General features: G+C 44.4%; 1 protein-coding gene across 3 annotated transcripts in view; it reads right to left on the bottom strand.

The window, feature by feature from the left end:
* Positions 1–279: 279 nt before the first annotated feature.
* Positions 280–20387, bottom strand: part of LOC310706504 (neurotrypsin-like) — a 36071-nt gene continuing 15963 nt past the window's right edge. For 2 of the 3 annotated variants that reach the window (XM_083502516.1, XM_083502517.1), the window contains 11 exons: positions 19435–19607; positions 18440–18587; positions 18127–18305; positions 16689–16833; positions 15220–15422; positions 13214–13355; positions 11702–11907; positions 9683–9761; positions 5501–5623; positions 4851–5131; positions 280–3070 (listed from right to left, as the gene is read on the bottom strand). In XM_083502516.1, the coding sequence (XP_083358642.1) occupies positions 2760–3070; positions 4851–5131; positions 5501–5623; positions 9683–9761; positions 11702–11907; positions 13214–13355; positions 15220–15422; positions 16689–16833; positions 18127–18305; positions 18440–18587; positions 19435–19607 (1990 nt within the window). In that variant the 3' untranslated portion in view covers positions 280–2759. The remainder of the gene's footprint in view (positions 3071–4850; positions 5132–5500; positions 5624–9682; positions 9762–11701; positions 11908–13213; positions 13356–15219; positions 15423–16688; positions 16834–18126; positions 18306–18439; positions 18588–19434; positions 19608–20387) is intronic. The other variant, XM_083502518.1, reaches the window with a different exon arrangement.

Raw genomic sequence — 20387 nt, 5'->3', positions numbered from 1 at the left:
GACTATACACCAGGCTTCCTCAACCGTGGCCCTCCAGATGTTTTTTGAGACTACAATTCCCATCATCTCTGACCACTGGTGCTGCTAGCTAGGGATCATGGGAGTTGTAGGCCAAAAACATCTGGAGGGCCGAGGAAGCCTGCTATACACCATAGACATCTTACCATGATTTTATAATGCTGTTAATTCTGAGTTGTGGTGAAAAATTCCGTGACAATGCTGACCAGGGTGGATTTCCTTTGAATGAGAAAGAACAGGAGACATACACTCTTCTTCTTCTTTGTAATATTTAGTTTATTTACAAATATACAAGTAAACCTAAGTGGAGTCAAAAACGCACTCCAACAAGGCAGCAAATGTACTTCCCCATATCTGTTATGCAGAGAGCTACCCCTTGGAGCCAACTCAAATCTTTCTCTTTGTTTCTTCCAAAACTGCCACCTCCACCACTCCCTCTTTCCCAGGCTCAGGGGAAACTCAGTCAAACTCAGTCAACTATCTCCTAATCATTTCTAATTAATGGCACAAATTTGTATCTGAAACTTGAACCACGATGGGTTCCTGACAAATAAAAATGCACAATAAAACAACCAATAAAATAAATAATAATAACAAAACAGCAGAACGGTAAAATCATATATTAAAACCAGAGCAAGGTAAAATCCAAATTATTTTCTTAAAACAGTGTCTTAAAAGGGAAGAGCACAGAAAGAAGAAACACGACGGTACACGTGCATCAGCACAACTGGACGCCTTCATCTGCCCCAGCTGCAACAAAATGTGTCTCTCCTGTATCAGTCTCTACAGCCACAGCAGGCACTGAAATTCTCCAACAGTTTTGATGTCATCCCCAAAGGTATACTCCTCCATTGTCTCCCAAGACGCCAACAATACAAACAGATCTTTAAAGGCCCTGGACATATAAAAAGTTGGCACCACACAAGCCTGGAGTGGGGGCATTTCAAAGATGAATGCTGCTGTAGGCAGGCTCTTTCTCTGCTCATCACCTGCCTTGTTTCTGACGTCGGGCTCAGGAGGGCTACTAGGGAAGATCTCAACATTCAGGCAGTTTCAAGAGCTCATATCACCTGACCACTCTGGGCTATGAACCAACAGCCTGCCTCACAAAGCAATAGTTAGCCAGCAATGTAACACACAACACACAAACGCAAACAAACATCTGTGGTAATTTGCACAACTGTTCATCTAATGTGTTTAAAAAAAACATGTAGGAAGACACAGGTTAAAGTTTCCAGGTAGTATATATTTCAGAACTCTGCATCTTATGGTGCTGACCAGCAGGAGTGTACATATGTTATGAAAGAAATGAGGGAATAAAATGAATATGCCACATTTCGTTTCATTCATTTCAGTTAAAATGGCACAAACACTTTAAAGTACTATGTTTTCGGCTGTCTCAAGGTTTTGTTTCTCTGTCCAGCCACACTAGCTTGGTGCATTTGTTCATGATCACAAATCACAAACTTCTGCCTGTCTTCCAAAGCTACAAGATATTTCAAATGCTACCCTCCAAAACTGTTCTCTTGATATATGTAACATCTGGGATGTTGTAATGTTAAGGAGGTATGTAGACAAATGTTAAACAGGGAGGGGGAGGAGAAGTCAGACATATCTTCCCAGTCAGCATCCTAAAACTTTCTCACTGACCTGAGGGGGGAAACTGAAAATATAGAAAGGAGGAGTGTGGGAGAGAAGCAGAAGTTCTATGGAAAAAATAATTCCGCTGACCACCCAGGAGAGCAATGTGAGATTAAAAGCACAATAGCTCATTTCAGACATCATGCCAAATCATGGTTTTCATTAAACATATTCCAATGTTTGCAACTTCCAAGCATACAAAAGGCAAGTCACTGCAAGCTCCTTATCCATTTTTGTTTTCTCAGGGCAATCTGTTCCTACATTCCCTACTCTTCCTGTGGCTCGGCAGCCTCTAAACTAGAAGTTGCTAGCCTGTGACCCTACAGTTGTAGACTCCAGTAGCCATCTGCTCCAGCCAGCATGGCCAGTGGTCAGGGATGATGGGAGTCCAACAACATCTGGAGGGCCAGAGGTTAGCCATATCTGCTCTAGATGAGTCTAGAGACAGAGTGGTGTCTATAAAATCAAGCATCACACCAACCCAAGATTAGCATAAACCATGGCTTGCAATCCCACTTCCAGCAACAGTTTCTAATTCTGGGTTGTCAGCTAATTGCAAACCATGATTTGGCATGATATCTGAATTGAGTCAATGTCACCCTTTACTGTATATCTGCCTAAAAAGAGAGATTAAGAGGGTGGGTGGAAACCGAAGAAAGCAGGTAGCTGAAACCATGCAGGTGATCTGGTGTGAACAGCACAGAGTAATCCGGGGTAGCAAGAGTAGAAGTTTGTGTGAATGGACACTCCATAAGAAATATTCCATTTAGCAGCACCATGGAATATGACCAAGCCCATGCTCCCCTGTGCCCTGAAGAAGTGTGGCAGCTCTTTTGGAAAGAGTGGCATTGCCACCACTTGTTCTTTCAATAAACAGAACTTTGTATGAATACATCAGCCACAAGGATGTTAAATTTTCATTCACCTTCTCCTATCAGTAGCGTAAAATATTTTTTCACTGCCCGCTTGCAAACGAACCTTGTTTAGGTACCATCAAAAAACAGACACCCAACCAGAGACAAAATGAAGACATTCTTCTAAGCCACTGCCCAAATACTGCTGAGTAAAACAACACAAATCCATCTTTGGATTGAACGGTCTTATATCAGTTTGGTCACCTTCTTGATCCAGGGCACAAATTTGCTGACTTTTGTGTAAACGCCAGGAGAGTCTTTTCGCCCACACCCATATCCCCAGGAAGTGATCCCTAGAATTACCCAGTGTCCACCTGACCTTTGACACATTAGCGGACCCCCACTATCCCCCTGACAGCTGTCCACCCGGTTATCTTCAGAAATGTTTCCAGCGCACAGCATACGGTTAGTGAACTTCTTTCCATAACGGGATTTGCACACTCTTCTTGGGAGTAGGGGCACCGAGCCCTGGAGTAATGTCCTTGAGTATGACCTCCCTGAAACAATAATAGGTTATATATCTAGTGTAGCTCAGATAACCAAAAATCCTACCCACCAAACACAACTATTGTTCTCCGGCACAATTTTGATTAGGTTAACATAGAAAAAAAATATCCTTCCCTAGGCCAGGATGGTATTTTAATGCAATGTGAAGTGGATTTTGATGTGATCTTCCTATACAGTCGTATCTTGGATCCCACACAGCTTGCAACTTGAACATTTTGGCTCCAAATGCTGCAAACCCAGAAGTGAGCGTTCTAGTTGGCAAACATTCTTTGGAAGCAGAACGTCCAACAGGGCTTCCTCAGCTTCTGACTGAGTGCAGAAAGCTCCTGCAGCCAATCACAAGCCGTGCCTTGGTTGCCGAATGTTTTCAGAAGTTGAACGGGCTTCCGGAACGGATTCTGTTTGACAACCAAGGTATGACTGTAATGTGTTTTTATGGGGCAGGGGAGCTGGTTTAAATAAAAAGTTGGCAAAATGCTGGATGTGTTTACAAGACAGGATACGCAAAGGTTAGCTGTAACTAGCATCATGTGTCTAAAGGTAAAGGTAAAGGGACCCCTGACCATTAGGTCCAGTCATGACCGACTCTGGGGTTGCAGTGCTCATCTCGCTTTATTGGACGAGGGAAACAGCGTACAGCTTCCAGGTCATGTGGCCAGCATGACTAAGCCGCTTCTGGCGAATCAGAGCAGCGCACAGAAATGCCGTTTACCTTCCCGCCGAAGCAGTACCTATTTATCTACTTGCACTTTGACGTGCTTTTGAACTGCTAGGTAGGCAGGAGCAGGGACCGAGCAACGGGAGCTCACCCTGTCGCAGGAATTTGAACTGACGACCTTCTGATCGGCAAGTCTTAAACTCTGTGGTTTAACCCACAGCGCCACCTGCGTCCCTATCATGTGTCTAGGCATACATTAATTCTGCAAAGTGAACTGCCCAAATCCTTGTAGAGCAGAGTGATCTTGCAGTGGTTGCTGGAGCACTGCTTTCCACATGCTGCTGATCATAGGAAAAGAATTAGGGTGATCTGGGGACATGCAGACTGAGATCTGGGAATAATCCATGTGTATTATGTGATCATCTGCAGAGTTCTATAACGCCAGGGTAGCTGGCAGCCTATTCAGTAGTGCCTATCTAGGATTATCCCTCTTAAACCTTGCAACTATGAAAACAGAAACCTGCATAAATTTGTGGGTACATTTCCTGTGCACGGCCTTTCCTGTGCCCATTCTTCCTTCATACACTCCAACATCTTCCCAAGCACTTAGCAAATCTACTCAGTATTTACACATGTAGTTCACATACTGCTATGATACAGAGACACCGTAGTCATACGCTCAGACTAATCAGCACATTTGATGGCGTTGCCTGTCCCTCTATTTCCCAACAGTGGCAAATGGGTGCATCCGTTCCCAGGTCTTATGCGTTGGCAGTTTTTAAAGCTTCCAACAACTGGAATGTTTGCAAATATCTCAATAAATGCCCTATCAGATGAGCTGGGAGGGTATTTAAATTAATTGCCAGAGTTCTCAGCCAACGGCTAGTGCGGACTGTGTTTACCCAAGTCTTTTTCTTTAGCAGAATTTAAAATGAATTTGGCAAAAAGACTGTTTTTCCTGCAAATCAGCTTGTTTTGTGCTTTAATTTGATGCTGAATTTGTCTCTGTATAGTGAGCGCCCTAAAAGATTATCCAAAGCTGGGTAGAACAGACACCCCAAATATTACTATCTCTTTCCATGTGAAAAATCCTGACACAATCTACAACTTACCTGTATCTCCCCAGCCAGATATGACGCAGGCCTGTCTATCTATAGAAGACTTCTCCTTCCTCTCAGGAAGACAGACAGGAAGGACATGGTGGCTGAAGGAAAGACAGTTGCCGCTTTTGCCCCGAATTCTGACTAAAGCAATGTCATTGTCGTTGCTGCTAGACTGGTAGTTCCTATGAAGGACAATCTTCTCCACCGGCAGCTCTCTCTCGAACTCGTCCCTCACACCAGTGTGGTGGTCTCCCACACGCAGCAGATAGCGCCGTACATCTACTCCAAACCTGGCCATGAGAGAATGATCAGTCAGTCCATTACTCATCCATAGAGATGACTCACCTTTGTCTCCTTTTCTTGTTCAGCGCAGAAATTTAGATTGCAGTCTCCCTGGGCACAGACCCAGCTTTTCTGTTCATGATATTCTGCAAGGCATCATGTTAACTGATGGCACTAATGTGAATACACAAGATCACCATCTCAAGACTGCCACTCTCTTGTGTTCACAAAAGGTGGCCAATTGTGGGCTCTCTTTACTTAGGTAGGTATTTTAGGTGAGGGCCATAGGTTGACGGTTTTGAGTTGGGGACAGAATGGCAATCGTGCTTTGCACTTCTGCACTTTAAGGACTCTTTTACTTGCAAACAGCCTGTTACCTTTTGAAGCAATGTGCTGCCGTCAGCACCCAGCAGTTGCTGATAAGAGTCGCTCCACACAGCAGACGAGCATCTCTGTGAAACCCCTTTAGACGTAGCGAGACCTGCCAAGGCCAGCCTCCTCTGAAAGAGAAATGGGAGGCAACGTGAAAAATACAGAGGTAGACGAAATAAGAACAGAAGGAAGGGTTATGTGAAGGATGCTCCATGCTTCATTGATTTGCGTTTTTTCTTAAAGAAACTCTGTTAGCTAGTGGCACAACCTTCTAGAGTAAAGTGAGCGTCACCAGCATAAATATCATGACTGAAATGAGCTCATTGGTGTTTGGTGCTGTACAAGTACAGACAGCAAGAGGTCATCGCTAAGGGTATTCAACTGAAGGCTCGTGAAAAAGGCAATAAGAGGATGCAAAGAGAATGCACCTGCTTAGGTCCTGCCACAGCACTGGCAGAGGGGACTGGGGGCAGGTCATCCAACAGGACAGCCAAGGCAGTTTCAGTACCAAATCTGGATCAAAATGGGTCTAGATAAAGGAATCTAAGAATGCCTAGAGGTATGCAAGCACCTTGCCCCCAAATCCAACCTGATGACACTTGGAAAAATAATCAGAGTTCAGAGACCATTGCTTTCAGAGTGGTTTCAAAACTTACTCCTTTCATAACAAGGCATTAAACGCCTACTGGGCACAGTAAGCCATCCCGCTTCTTCCCAGTCTTATGAGCCAAGAGGTGCACAGAGCAAGCAAATAGGCAATATATCGCATTCCTACAAGCAACTTTTCTGTTATAACCTTAGTCCTCAGTAATGAAATTCATTCAATAAATTACGGCTGGAGTCTGTCCAAAGCAATCCAAATCATGATGGATGCCAGCATGTATATTTTTAATTCTCAAAACACACAGCAAAAACAATGTGCCAATTATGGCTTCTTAAAACCAGCCTCTGGGCCTAGATAAAGAAAGCCCCAGACCACTCAGAGTAACTCCACTGGGTGGCACTTCATAAATGCAAAACTGGCAGAAAAGGGTTTATGTTTTTGTCATCACCATCGTTGACACAGTACAGGCTCAAATGCAAGATCTCACTTGTATTTTTAAAATTTGGCTTGAGTTTCCCATCACTTGCATTTGAACCATCTTCCCGTCATTGTCCCAAGCTCCCTAGTATAACATTACTGAATAGACTCTGCTCTGTGGGAAAGGACACGAAGGAGCAATTACCTAGATTGACCAAGCATTTTCCTACCTAAGTCAACTTATTTCTGAGAAGAGAGTACCATTCAGTTCCAAAGAAGTATATACATGATACTATTTCTTACTAGGGCTTGCCGATCAGAAGGTTGGCGGTTCGAATCCCCGCGACGGGGTGAGCTCCGATTGCTTGGTTCCAGCTCCTGCCAACCTAGCAGTTTGAAAGCACGTCAAAGTGCAAGTAGTTAAATAGGTATCACTCTGGCGGGAAGGTAAACGGTGTTTCCGTGCGCTGCTCTGGTTCGCCAGAAGTGGCTTAGTCATGCTGGCCACATGACCCAGAAGCTGTATGCCAGCTCCCTCGGCCAGTAAAGCGAGATGAGCGCAGCAACCTCAGAGTCGTCCGCGGCTGGACCTAACGGTCAGGGGTCCCTTAACCTTTAAATTCCACTGAATTCAGTTCCATTTACTCTCTAGTAAGGGTGCTTAGAACTGCAGCTGGGCAGTGTAGTCGTATGGTATTGCTACACCAGTGGCTGCAAACAATGGCACAACATTGGCATAACGTAGCCACAATCTTAAGCGACAAAGTAGACAACAAGATAAAACCTGCTTTAAAGGAGAGTCAACATAGAAACACTGGCAGACATTCCCTCGGTGTCCTTGGCAATTCTGATGCCACCCACCGACCACTGCGTTGTGCATCCCTGCTGTCACATTAGCCATGCATGAAAGGAGCCGATCAATGCACAGCAATGCCCAAACGACCCAATGACATCACCCTACACACCATGCATACAAAGCACAATGCGTCAGCAGCCACAAACACAACCCCAGTACAAACAGCTGTGGCACAGCAAGCAGGAGCCCAGATAGACACATCTGAGGCAGATGGAACTCAGGATGGACAAATAGTCCCAATCAGAACATTTCCTGGCACTTACATATGTCAGAATGCCTGTGAGCGTGCATAGATCTTTTAACCAATCAAGGCGCAAGTCTTTTGGTGAGGAAGGGGTTTAACCCTAGGTGAAAAGGAGAGGGTGTCTGTATTTCCCCAGGCAGGGAGGCAATGGGTGATTCTTCTTTTTCCTGCTGCTACTGGGTTGTTTTCATTTAGTGGACCCATTTCTCTATACATGATTAAAGGTAAAGAGACCTCTGACCGTTAGGTCCAGTCGTGAACAACTCTGGGGTTGCAGCACTCATCTCGCTTTACTGGCCGAGAGAGCCAGCGTACAGCTTCTGGGTCATGTGACCAGCATGACTAAGCCACTTCTGAGCAGCGCATGGAAACGCCGTTTATCTTCCTGCAGGAGCGGTACCTATTTATCTACTTGCACTTTGACGTGCTTTCGAACTGCTAGGTTGGCAGGAGCAGGGACCGAGCAACGGGAGCTCACCCCGTCATGGGGATTCGAACCACCGACCTTCTGATCGGCAAGCCGTAGGCTCTGTGGTTTAGACCACAGTGCCACCCGCATCCCACCTATACATGACTACTGGTTAGTTATTTGTTAGTTCAGCACTGGAGCTTTTGATTGATGCAAGAACTCAGTGGAAGGTGTGTAGGGAAACTGTTGTTGTCTGTTTAGTTTTTTCGGCAAAGGATGAATGCAGGCGTATTATGCAGGGGTTACGTTCCTGGATAGCGCGTGTACACATGAAATTGCTTATAGTGAGGAACAGCAGCTAAAAAGCCGAACTCTGCCAAAAATCCGCCCAACTACAATCGCTCCCTCCAAACCTCTTTTCTCAAACCCCAACTCTTCACAGGCCTTGAAGATCGGTGCAAAGGCTCCTGGGATTGCAGCAGCAAAGACTCCTAGGACCGCTAGCTGTTTTCCTGCTCTTTTCATGCCATTTTTGCAGTTTTCCTGTTCTTTTCGGGCCGTTTTTGCTCCTTTTGCTCCTTTTGTGCCTTTTTGCAGTTTAAATCACTTATACATTATTTCAAAAACTTATGTCATATGGTACGGCTTAATTTCTAAATACAGTGGTACCTCGGGTTAAGTACTTAATTCGTTCCAGAGGTCCGTACTTAACCTGAAACTGTTTTTAACCTGAAGAACCACTTTAGCTAATGGGGCCTACTGCTGCTGTTGCACCGCCGGAGCACAATTTCTGTTCTCATCCTGAAGCAAAGTTCTTAACCTGAAGCACTATTTCTGGGTTAGCGGAGTATGTAACCTGAAGCGTATGTAACCCGAGGTACCACTGTAAAATGTATATGGAGTAAATATTGTCTGGAAACCATACTTGGGCCCTCTTACATAGAAGCTCTTTCCATGTCCACAGATGTGCAGAGAACAATAAGTAGCCCAGCAGCTGACTTGTACTTCACGTCTGGTGGTACAGTCCTCCAATGCACCTGGAGCAGCAGAGGCTAGCTCTGGGAGTACACAGTGCAGGGTCAGGTGACATGGTCCTCTACAAAGTGCCACCTGAGGCGGCCACCTTACTCTGCCTAATGGTAAAGCCGGCCCTGCATATGTCCCATCCTGAAGACAGCAGAAGTGAGCAATACAGAAGGGCGTCTGCCCAACAATCAAGACAGAGCTGGATCAACTACAGGCTCCATTGGAGTGAACAAGAATAGAATTCCAAATGAGTCCTGCCTAGTTAACTGCATTTTCACCAGCAATTGCAAAAGACCAAAACAAAGAACATACCCTTAAATTTGCCCGTGTATTGCTTGACTATCAGGAATCTCACCCTTTGACCAAATGATTAGAAGGGATTAGAAATAATCCTAAACACTACTTGGGAGCAGTGTTAATCTTTCGCTCTGGGTAATTCATGCAAACCTCACGAGGAACTATGAAATACACCCAAATTAATCCATTTTTCTATCATGCAACAGAACAACTGGGCTAGGAATAGAAGAGGCTGGTTTATACCAGCTCAGACCGTTGACCCATATAGCACAGTATTGCATTCTCCATCTAGCAACATCCTTATTATTATTATTACAAGTTGCAAGTGAGGTACCTGAGAGATTTGTTTCCACCAATTATCCTTTTTTTGCGGTGGTGAAGCAAGCGCCGTCCACACATGCCGAATATTGAACCTGCCAATAAAGCCAAAGTGATTTAAACACATAGCCTCACATCATAGCCCTTCAACACAATCTGCCGGTACTCCGTTAATGAACATTTTGCCCTTGTATAAAGATTTTGAAAAGATAATACCACTTTAATTAAAAGACAACTTTTCCCTTCTCTTGCACCACTATCTTGCATGAAAATTTCAATAGATTAAAACCAGGGGAAATGCTTACAAGCCATCATGAATGTTAATGGCCAATACTGAAAACTAAAAATGAAAACAAGAAGAGTATGGTGAAGCATTTCCTCACCCATAAAAACAAAGCACTGGAGAAAATAATTGTTTCGGACAAAATAAAACATGCACGTTGCACACACTTTTTGCAAATTCGATCTAAAAATCAGTTGCAGCCCTAGGCAGGCATAAAGGTCATGGAAACTCATGGTGTTGAGATACTTGATGTTGTACAGTGGTGCCCGCAAGACGAATGCCTCGCAAGATGAAAAACTCGCTAGACTAAAGGGTTTTGCGTTTTTTGAGTCGTTCCGCAAGACGAATTTCCCTATGGGCTTGCTTCGCAAGACGAAACGTCTTGCGAGTTCTTGCGAATTTGTTTCCTTTTTCTTAAAGCCGCTAAGCCGTTAATAGCCGCTAAGCCGCTAATAGCCGTGCTTCGCAAGACGAAAAAACCGCAAGACGAAGAGATTCGCGGAACGAGTCTGGAAGAATGGCAGACGAAGGTGATAGACTACATGGGACTGGCTGAAATGACCAGCAGAATCCAAGACCAAGGAAAAGAGGCGGTGGAAGAAGATTGGAAGAAATTTAAAATTTATCTTAAGAAATATTATAAAATTAATGAGTGCTAAAATGTCGAGGTTATAGGAAAAAGGGGATTACAGCTGTAAAAGATAAGTAATAGAGAAGAACAAGAGAAAATTACATAATTTTAAGAGGGAGGATTTGCTGAAACAATTTTGGAAACATGGATGCAGAAAGGGGAGGTATGGGGAAGTCGGTGAAGTAGGGTTAAGAAAAAAAAGGGTCTGAAATTATACTTGTGTGTTTATGTCTTTGTTTGTTTGTATTGTCTATGGTTTGTGTTTATATAAATGTTGAAAAACCAATAAAAATTTTATTAAAAAAAAGAAGATACTCGCGGAACGGATTAATTTCGTCTTGCAAGACACCACTGTAGTTGGAGGCGGTATCAGCCTTAAGTTGACAACAACCCTTAAAACTCCTTAAAACACTCAAATGTATCATGGCATAATCTTCCTTTTAAGGACATACTTTTAATAGCAAATGTTGATGGCGGTGGTGACAATGCTAGGTCGCAGCACCATGGTCAGCAGAGGGAAGTACCATGGTTGGGAGTGGGAAGCCTTATTCTGGGGCCTTACCAAGAAGTCAACAAGCTATTGCCAGCGGTAGGTTCTGAAACAAGAGTGTCAGGGAGCATTAGGACTGATCTGTCCATTGGGTAATTCGCACACTGCAAAACAATTAAGTGGGATTGAGGAAGGGTGGGGTTTTGGGAATCTAACGTAGGGGCCCGCTTTGGAGGCAGGGACTAGGGGCCTGAATAAAAGACAAGAGTGTGGATGTCACAAATAACCCTGTTCATCGGGGTTAACTTGGTGCATATTGCCTCGTGTGTGTGTGTGTGTGTGTATGTGTGTGTGTGTGTGTGTGTTTTAGGGGGTGGGATCAGGGCCAAGGGTCTCTGAGAGTTTGTTGGGGTGTTTTTTCGCCCTTTCTTCCCATGTTGTTTGTCAGGGTGGGGGGAATAGCTCCCACAACTTCCTATTTGCTTTTGGAGTTGCCATTTGCTGTAATGCAAAGCTGCTCTTTGTCTAATGAAAGCCATGATTCTCTAGAAGCTAAACTTCATGCTAAAGTCTACACACAACTATTGAAAATGCCAGGGAGAGAGAAGGGTATGGTTAATATGCCACACACCTGCATTTGTGTTTGTCTGGTTCTCCTCCTCCTCCTCTATGTAGTCACAGATCACTCCGGCATCTTTCCAACAGCTGTGAATGTTGCTCTTGCGGGTGACGCACTCCCCCAGGGTGCGCTCAGTGCCACTGCACTCCACCTTGTCTAGATGAATGGGTGCGTGTCCTTCAGCAAGGTAAGCCATGGACTTCGCTTTTGCAGTACCACTGCAAGGAGGGAATCAGTTGAATGGAGCACCATGGAAAAAAAGCTTCTGTGCTTAGAAAAGCCCCTCTGAAAATCAATCCCCATCAGATTATGGACTCCCTTGCCCCCTAACATTCCAGGTCACAGTATGTCACCCACTAGTAGGAAGCAAACCGCACCAAACGAAAACTCAAGGAAGTCGGAGCAGGGAGATCATAAGCAATGCATTCCAAACTCAAATACTTCAACACACCGAGGTACCATTAAGATCAGGCCATTTCAAGGACATGGACAGCTAATTAAACAATCTATGTCCTTTTGAACTGGGAAGGGGAGTATTATTTGGTTGGTTACTATGTTGTGTAAAAAGGTAAAGGGATCCCTGACCATTAGGTCCAGTCGTGACCGACTCTGGGGTTGCGGCAGTCATATCGCTTAATTGGCCAAGGGAGCCTGTGTACAGCTTCCGGGTCTTGTGGCCAGCATGACTAAGCCACTTCTGGCGAACCAGAGCAGCGCACAGAAACGCCGTTTACCTTCCCGCCAGAGTGGTACCTATTTATCTACTTGCACTTTGACATGCTTTCGAACTGCTAGATGGGCAGGAGCAGGGACCGAGCAACAGGAGCTCACCCCGTCGAGGGGATTCGACCCACCGACCTTCTGATCGGCAAGTCCTAGGCTCTGTGGTTTAACCCACAGTGCCACTTGTGTCCCACTTTGTTGTGTATACTTGTGTAAATTGCTGCAAATTGTGTCAATTGATGTAAATAGCCCTGTGATCCTTGGGTGAAGGGCGGGATATAAATTTAATTTAAAAATAAACAAAATAACCAGTGGCCCTACAAATGTTGTTGAATCCAGCTCCCCTAAGCCCCAGTTGACAGAGCCAATGACTAAGGGACGACTGGAGTTTCAGTCCAACAACACTGGGAGGGCTGCAGGTTCCCCATGCCTGCACTGATCAATCCTGTCCTCACATAGCCTGACAGGAATCAGCACAAAAAAGCTGCGAGAAAGAGCGCTTTGCCAACACAGACTGACAAACAGCACAGAATGCACAAACTGCATTTGCAGATTAAACCAAAGCTGTTTCCACTGCAACCTGGAGAGAGCTTGAAAAGACCCCTTGAGGAATGAGGGAACAGAGCTCACTTGAAAGTCCCAAGAGGCAAAAGAGGGGTATGAATAAGCACCTGTGGATTGGGGGGGGGGGTATAGCAGGCTTCACCCTTCTAAAAGCTTCATCAGGCAAAACTAGCCGTTGACCATGGACTTTGAATATTCTACCCTCCAACCTTAAACAATACATTGTGAATCAATTACCTGTAACCCAGCTGCTTGCAAACTACAGCTGCATCTCTATCTGTCCAGCCATGGTCACAGACACTGCCCCACTGTCCACTCAAGAAAACCTCGACACGCCCCTCTTTGGTGCCATTCCCATCCACCAGCCGCACAGGGATCCCTGCATGTTAAAAAGGGCACTGTTTAGAACACACTAAAGAAAGAAGACAACAACTGAATAGTGCAATATAGTAGAGCTGTTGTTGTTTATTATAATTTATTGAACTTATTAGTCCCTTTTTAAGTAAAAGTAACTTGAAGTGACTTACAAAAGGCAACACATACATTGAAACCAACATAAAACGAAGAGTTCATCCACACTTCTGCTTGTCCCATTTCTAGAAAGGCCATGGGTCCAAGCGGTTTTCCCCTGCTCCTTTTCCAAGGAAAACCTGATCTTTAGCTTTAGATCAGAGCAAGTGGCAGGACTAACACATCCCACCCAGAGTTAGTATGGAGGCAAGCTCTTCTTGTAAATAAGATCGGCTTAATTAAAAAGGGGGAGGGGAGAGAGATACAGACAGAAAGGAAGAACGTGTTTGGGAACCAAGAAGCTCCATTTGTTGTGGAACTTAAATAACCTGGCCTGAAATCAAGGAAGTGAAATAGATAAAATGAAGGAGAAGGAAACAACACACAGGTCACATCCATGCCATTCATTTAAAGCACATGGCTTCCTCAAAGAATCCTGGGAACTGTAATTTGTTAAGGGTGCTGGGAGTTGTAGCTCTATGAGGAATAAACTATAGTGTCAAGTATTCTTGGCATGAAGTGGCGTAAGAGCACTTTAAATGTATGGTGTGGATGTGATAACACTTGATTAGAAAAGGCTAACTGACATCCATTCTTCTGAAGTATAGTTGCACCTTGGAAGTTGAACGGAAATCGTTCTGGAAGTCCGTTGGACTTCCAAAATGTTCAGAAACCAAAGCACAGCTTCAGATTCAATCAGAAGCCACGTCGGACGTTCTGCTTCCAAAGAACATTCACAAAACGGAACACTCACTTCCACGTTTGCAGCATTTGGGAGCCAAAATGTCCAAGTACCAAGGTGTTCGGGTTCCAAGGTATGACTGTACTAATTCACTCCTCAGCTCATTTGTCTGATGGGATTAAAGGTAAAAGTAAAGGGACCCCTGACCATTAGGTCCAGTCGTGACTGACTCTGGGGTTGCAGCGCTCATCACACTTTATTGGCCGAGGGAGCCGGCGTACAGCTTCCAGGTCATGTGGCCAGCATGACTAAGCCGCTTCTGGCGAACCAGAGCAGCGCACAGAAACGCCGTTTACCTTCCCGCCAGAGCGGTACCTATTTATCTACTTGCACTTTGACGTGCTTTTGAACTGCTAGGTTGACAGGAGCAGGGACCGAGCAACAGGAACTCACCCTGTCACGGGGATTCGAACCACCGACCTTCTGATTGGCAAGTCCTAGGCTCTGTGGTTTAACCCACAGCGCCAACTACAGCTAAAGGGAAACTAACAGCAAGAACAGGTCCAGGTACACTCTCTAGGAGCCAAACAAGATGCGACGCTTTCACTTGTCCTGTTCACATGTGGGATGGAGTGGGTGGGTGTGCACCTAATTCTTAACATCGAAATGAGGATGTGAAAGAAACAAACTGAGTCTTGCCACCCGCCATATTACCTCCCTCCTGTTCTCTCACTTTCCTCGCAGACCAGCTGCGATTAGAGCCAGGATCCAAGAAAAGTACCTCTACCAATGGAGAAGAGGCTTCAGTGTCCCTCGTGTGTGTATCCCTTTTAATGTAAAAATTAAATCCTGCCCCTCTGATGTGTGAACAAGGCAGGTGCACACACAAACAAACTGCTATCATGTCCACTTGGCCTGAAGTAAATGGATAAAAGAAGGCCAACTACTTTGAGCTCTACAATCCAAGTGGATTTCCCAACGAGGGAATGTACTGCACAAAGTTGCGTCAGCACCAAGCTCTCACTGCCCTGGAGAATCCATAGCTAGTTACCTGTAGCCTCTTCGGTGATCCTGTTGCTATCGGGGGAGCAATGGACACCCACGTCCTCTTCGTGTGAGCAGTCGTGCTGCCCCCAGTTGCTGTGCGGGCAGTCAAAGAGCGACAGCTCACTGCCTGTGCAAGCCACATCATCCAGTAAGATGAAGCCTTGTCCAGAAGCAAATTCCCCCTCTGCTGCCAGCTGTGCAGGACCACTGGAGGAAGCAAGCAAAGATGTTGATAGCAGATCTTTTCCTCAAGGGATTCCTGTGCAGAGCATCCATCTTAACCAGCAAGGGCTCAATATCCCTTTGAACCCATCAATGCAAAGGAAGGTCCTGTAGCTATGCTTTCTTACGGGGCCCTGCAGATACTTGACAGTGTACTCAGAAAGCACTGGAAATCCTAGAAGGCCTGCTCTCTGCCTTGCAGGCCTTTCCCCGCCTGGTCTGGGAGGGCAGGGCCAGGACTGACTCCAGCTACAAAAGCTGAGGCTGCTGAACAGACCCTTGGGCTGTGGCGTTGTTTGGAGGGTTTGTTGTGGGTAGGGGTTGCTGTTGGTTTTTGTACCTTTATTAGAGATCTTGTTGTGATTTATGTGGAAATTGGTGGTGTATTTTTTATGTTTTATTTATTTATTGTTTATGACTACTTTTTATGTTGCAGTTACATTTTTTTTTTCATGTTGTAAACTTGAACTGTGCAAAGGCGACATACAATTATGTATGTATGTATGTATGTATGTATGAAAGGGAGGGTGTAGGAATAAATAATTCCCTTGTTTCTCATTTAACTCTAACAAAACAGTGCTTTTTACAAGGACTAAAGGCAGGATCCTTTGGTATTTTTAGCTTTCCCTTCTCTCATTTTTCTCTGTTTCACCCTCACAGCTAAAATCTGGATTCTATGCCCTGTATGTATACCGACTTGCCTTGTTTGCTTATGTCATTCTGGGTATGTTCATGGTATTATAATAATAGCAAAAAACCTAATATTAATCATACATAGGATTGTGCACATTTTGTAAAAAATATAATTTTGTGAGCTATTGTTTCTTTTGGAGATTTAACATATTTAAACATTTGTATAAAACAGAAAATCTGCACCATTTCCACACTCTTCAAGATCTTCCCTTCTTACTGAGGGCAATCCACAAAAGTAGCATCAGGAGCTGTGTGTTGCTCTCCAATTGTGAAGTCAGTTTTTATATGCAAGGTTTTGTCTTGATTGAGATACCGCAACTAGTCATAATTGAGGAAGATTAACTATGGTTTGGTGCAGTGACTAAGATGACAAACCCTGGCTTCTTGCCAGCCAGCAAGCCAGAATCAGAAACTGTGGTTTGAAGTGAGTTTGCACACCATGGGCTCTGCTAACTAGTTTGTCATAATTGACCCACACAGCTGGCTAATCTAAAACCCCTTTGAAAAACAAAACAAAACAAAACACACACACACAATATTATTTAGACTTGCATTTACCTGAAGCCAAGCTGTCTGCAAGCCACCTGGGCATTAATACCTGTCCAGCCGTCATCACACACGCATCCCCAGCTTCCATTGTGGTATACCTCCACCCTTCCTTCATTCGGTTTGTGGCCTCCTGCCAGTCGAATAGTACCTTCTGCTAGCATGAGAGAGAGAAGGATAGGCAAGTGATTAAGCAGGAAGATTCCTTCCCTCCCATCCTATGATCCTGAATACTACACACAGTCCAAGAGGTGAACACTCCCAATTATCTTCCAGAAGTGTCTCTTGGCAATAAATCTTTCGAGAACGACAGCTTAGATGCCTTATAGCAGGCACCCTCAAACTTGGCCCTCTAGCTGTTTTGGGACTACAATTCCCATCATCCCTGATCACTGGTCCTGTTAGCTAGGGATGATGGGAGTTGTAGTCCCAAAACAGCTGGAGGGCCGAATTTGGGGATGCCTACCCTATAGCCTTCTGCTGTAGGGCAAAGCCAGGAGGTCCTGATTACTCCAAACCATGACAATGACTTTATATTAAAACACAGCAGCTACAATGTCAAGCCCAAGTCAAACACTTTTAAATGCTGTTTATTTTAATGAGACCAAGTTAAGCTTGTGTTTCATGCATGCACTTAAACGAATGAAAATTAAATGCACAAATATAATATGATAATAAATAAGTTGGAAAACACCAGCAATGTGCTGCCTCAGATAGTTTTGGGGGGTTTTTTGCATTTGAAGAGAGAAGTCAGCACTGAAATCAAATCTCAGAATCTCCACTTTATTCCTTTTCATATTATCATGTTTCTAACCTCCCTAGTTGCACAAGAGAGGCTGGAAGTATATGTTTTTTTAAATTTATTATCTAAACCTATGAAGATTGTGGGGCAGTTTACAATAGCATAATAACAGACAAAAACAATGCCCCCCCTCACATATTATTTCATTCATGTTTTCCCTAAAGGCTTCAGCCAGAAACTGGCAAGGAGATAACAAGCCTGCCTTCATTGCATCATCCAAGTCCTCCCCAACTTCAATCTTCTTATAGCAGCTTTCCATTACTCCCCCTCTGCGTTTAGCACAGAAGCTCCTGTGTATATACTGCTATAAGGAATCATGGAATAGTGAAGGGAGCAGACTGCAGCATTTGGGGATAGGAAACCCGTGCCTGAGCTGAACCACTTTAGACTGCAGGTGGGAGCTTATCTAAACGAAGTCACCACCCTACAAAATAAACAGATTACTGCATATAGAAAACAGGGAGGAGGCTAGGCTGGTCTCCTTTGTTTACTAGTTTTAGACTCACAGAGAATCTGGGAGTCCCCACCAGCACTCAGAAGCGGTACAATGCAGCCAATTATTTGCCATCTCAATGAGATAAAGGGTTCATGAGGGTCTGCCTCCAACAAGCCGCATGTTCTCTGCAGAAGTGTCAGAGGCATCCATACCTGCAAAGGGGTCACAGATTACCCCTGCATCTTCAATGTGGTCACAGTTGTGTTCTTCCCAGCTACTTTTCTTGCACTGGTCCAATGAAAGCTCATTGCCTGAGCACTCCACTTCATCCAGCAGGATTGGGCCCAAGCCCTGTCCAAATTGAGCCCATGACACGGCCTTTGGGGATCCGCTTGGAGGGAGACAAACATTGCACACCGTGAGGACCCACAGAGTTACTTCACCATCACACAAGAAATGTGATCCAGTATGGCAGCTTTGCGTTCATAAATGTCCCCACATAAAGTAGAGGCATTGACAGATTACCTGAAGCCCAGCTGTCTGCAAATCACCTCAGCATCTTTGTCATCCCACTGGTCGTCACAAATGGTGCCCCAAAGGCCACCATGATAGACTTCCACTCGACCCTCAAAGCTCTTTTTGCCCCCCACCAGACGAAGTGGAGATCCTACACCTGCTCTTCAGGAAGGGAGAGACAAAAAGAAAAGAAAAGAAAAGAAAGAAAGAAAGAAAGAAAGAAAGAAAGAAAGAAAGAAAGAACATAGAAAGTAAAATAAAAACTGACTTCTCGTAGCAAAGGACAACAGTCATTTAGCAATAACAGTAAAACCTTTTATTTTTATTTTTTTTGTTCAACGAAACCTCGTTGCTTCAGGGGTTATACTCCTAATGTTTCTACTGCTGTAACAAAAGAGAAAGGGGGCAAACCCATAATAAGAGAAAACAAGAATATTCCTCAAGAAACTAAAGGATCTATAGGGATCAAGTGTACATGGTTTCAAACACCAGCAATGGGAGTGCACAGCATCAGCCTACTGTTGGTTCTAGTACAGTGGTACCTCGGGTTACGTACCGTCCTCAGGTAATGAGCTCCACTAACCCGGAAGTAGATGCTCCTGGTAGCGAACTTTGCCCCGGGATGCAGGCGGAAGTCATGCGAAAGCAGTGCGGTGGCAGCGGGAGGCCCCATTAGGAAAAGCACGCCTCAGGTTAAGAACGGTTTCCAGTTAAGAAAGGACCTCCAGAATGAATTAAGTTCATAACCTGAGGTACCACTGTATATGGAGTCTGCAGGTTTTCATAATGCTTCAAAATCTTCTTTGACCAGACAACAATTAGGCAATGAAATACGCAAGTTGTGTTCACGTGTGCATCCTGGGCAAAAATACCTGTGTCGTGCCTTTTTCAGCACCGTTAAGAATGATGGTTTGTTGCTTGCCATTTTGCTAAAAGGGCTGGAATGGTCTTTGGGGTGTGCTTTTACTTTTAGTAAACAAAATTAAATTAATTCTCTGGCTTACCTTGTGGTGGGGCACATTTGGCCACGGCATTTCCGTGTTTGCAGGTTCTGAACATCTCTTGGTAGCTACATTGCAACAACATCTTCTCATCCCCACGGCAGTTTGCGGACTGCAGGTGGAAGGGTATTGGACCCAAACCAGAATAACTCTCCCTTTGGGCTGTGCCAATTTCGCTAAGCCGGAAAGTAGAGCATGCAATAAGTCCAATGGAGATTAAAAGTCATAGTAATAATAACAACAAAATACCATAACACTGTTCTGGTCCTCTTTGATGTGGTAAAAACCAGGAGGCATATCACATGACTGAATATTCCTCCACTAAAAAGAAACCAGTTTTGCACCTAGAAGCTGGGTGTCAGTGGGAAAGGGTTCTATCCTAGCCTTCTTCTTTATATGCTTGGATTCTGTGGATATACCGTACATTTTTATTGGCAAGATAAAATAAGTAAAAAACAGTTGTGCATGGAAGGGGGGTTGCTGATTTGGGTGCTGGTGCTACAGTGGTGTGTATGTACAAATTAAGTCCCATTTTAGATACAACATTTTCTTCTTACATACTATAAGCAATCCAGTTTTTCATTGTTGACTTAAGAAAAAGTTGCAAATTCTCCCATATGGAACTGAACTGCATTGTTACAGAAGAGATGAGATATGTATAGGCAAGAGAGTTTCAGAGGATCATTCAGTTGCTCCAGCCCAATTGGGAAAAGTGCTACAAGTTTTATGAACCTCTCTTTATTTAAATGAAGACTACCTAAGACCACCTATGGAGGAAATGTTAATCCACTCTAGGGAGGCAGAAGCTCTCTCTCTATTTGTCCAGTTGTGATTGGTTTGCCATATTTGCCCTATTCATCGGTGGCCCCTTTATCCTTGAAGGTCAGGTTTTCCTCACATTGGGGTTGTGGGAAATTAATATATTTAGACTGCCTTTGTCTCTTTGTCTGTTTAGG

Source organism: Podarcis liolepis (genome assembly GCF_965112155.1).
Source record: "Podarcis liolepis genome assembly, chromosome: 5".
NCBI classification, from domain to species: domain Eukaryota; kingdom Metazoa; phylum Chordata; class Lepidosauria; order Squamata; family Lacertidae; genus Podarcis; species Podarcis liolepis.
Note: the sequence above shows the minus strand (reverse complement) of the source record. Positions and strands in the feature narration are given on the sequence as shown.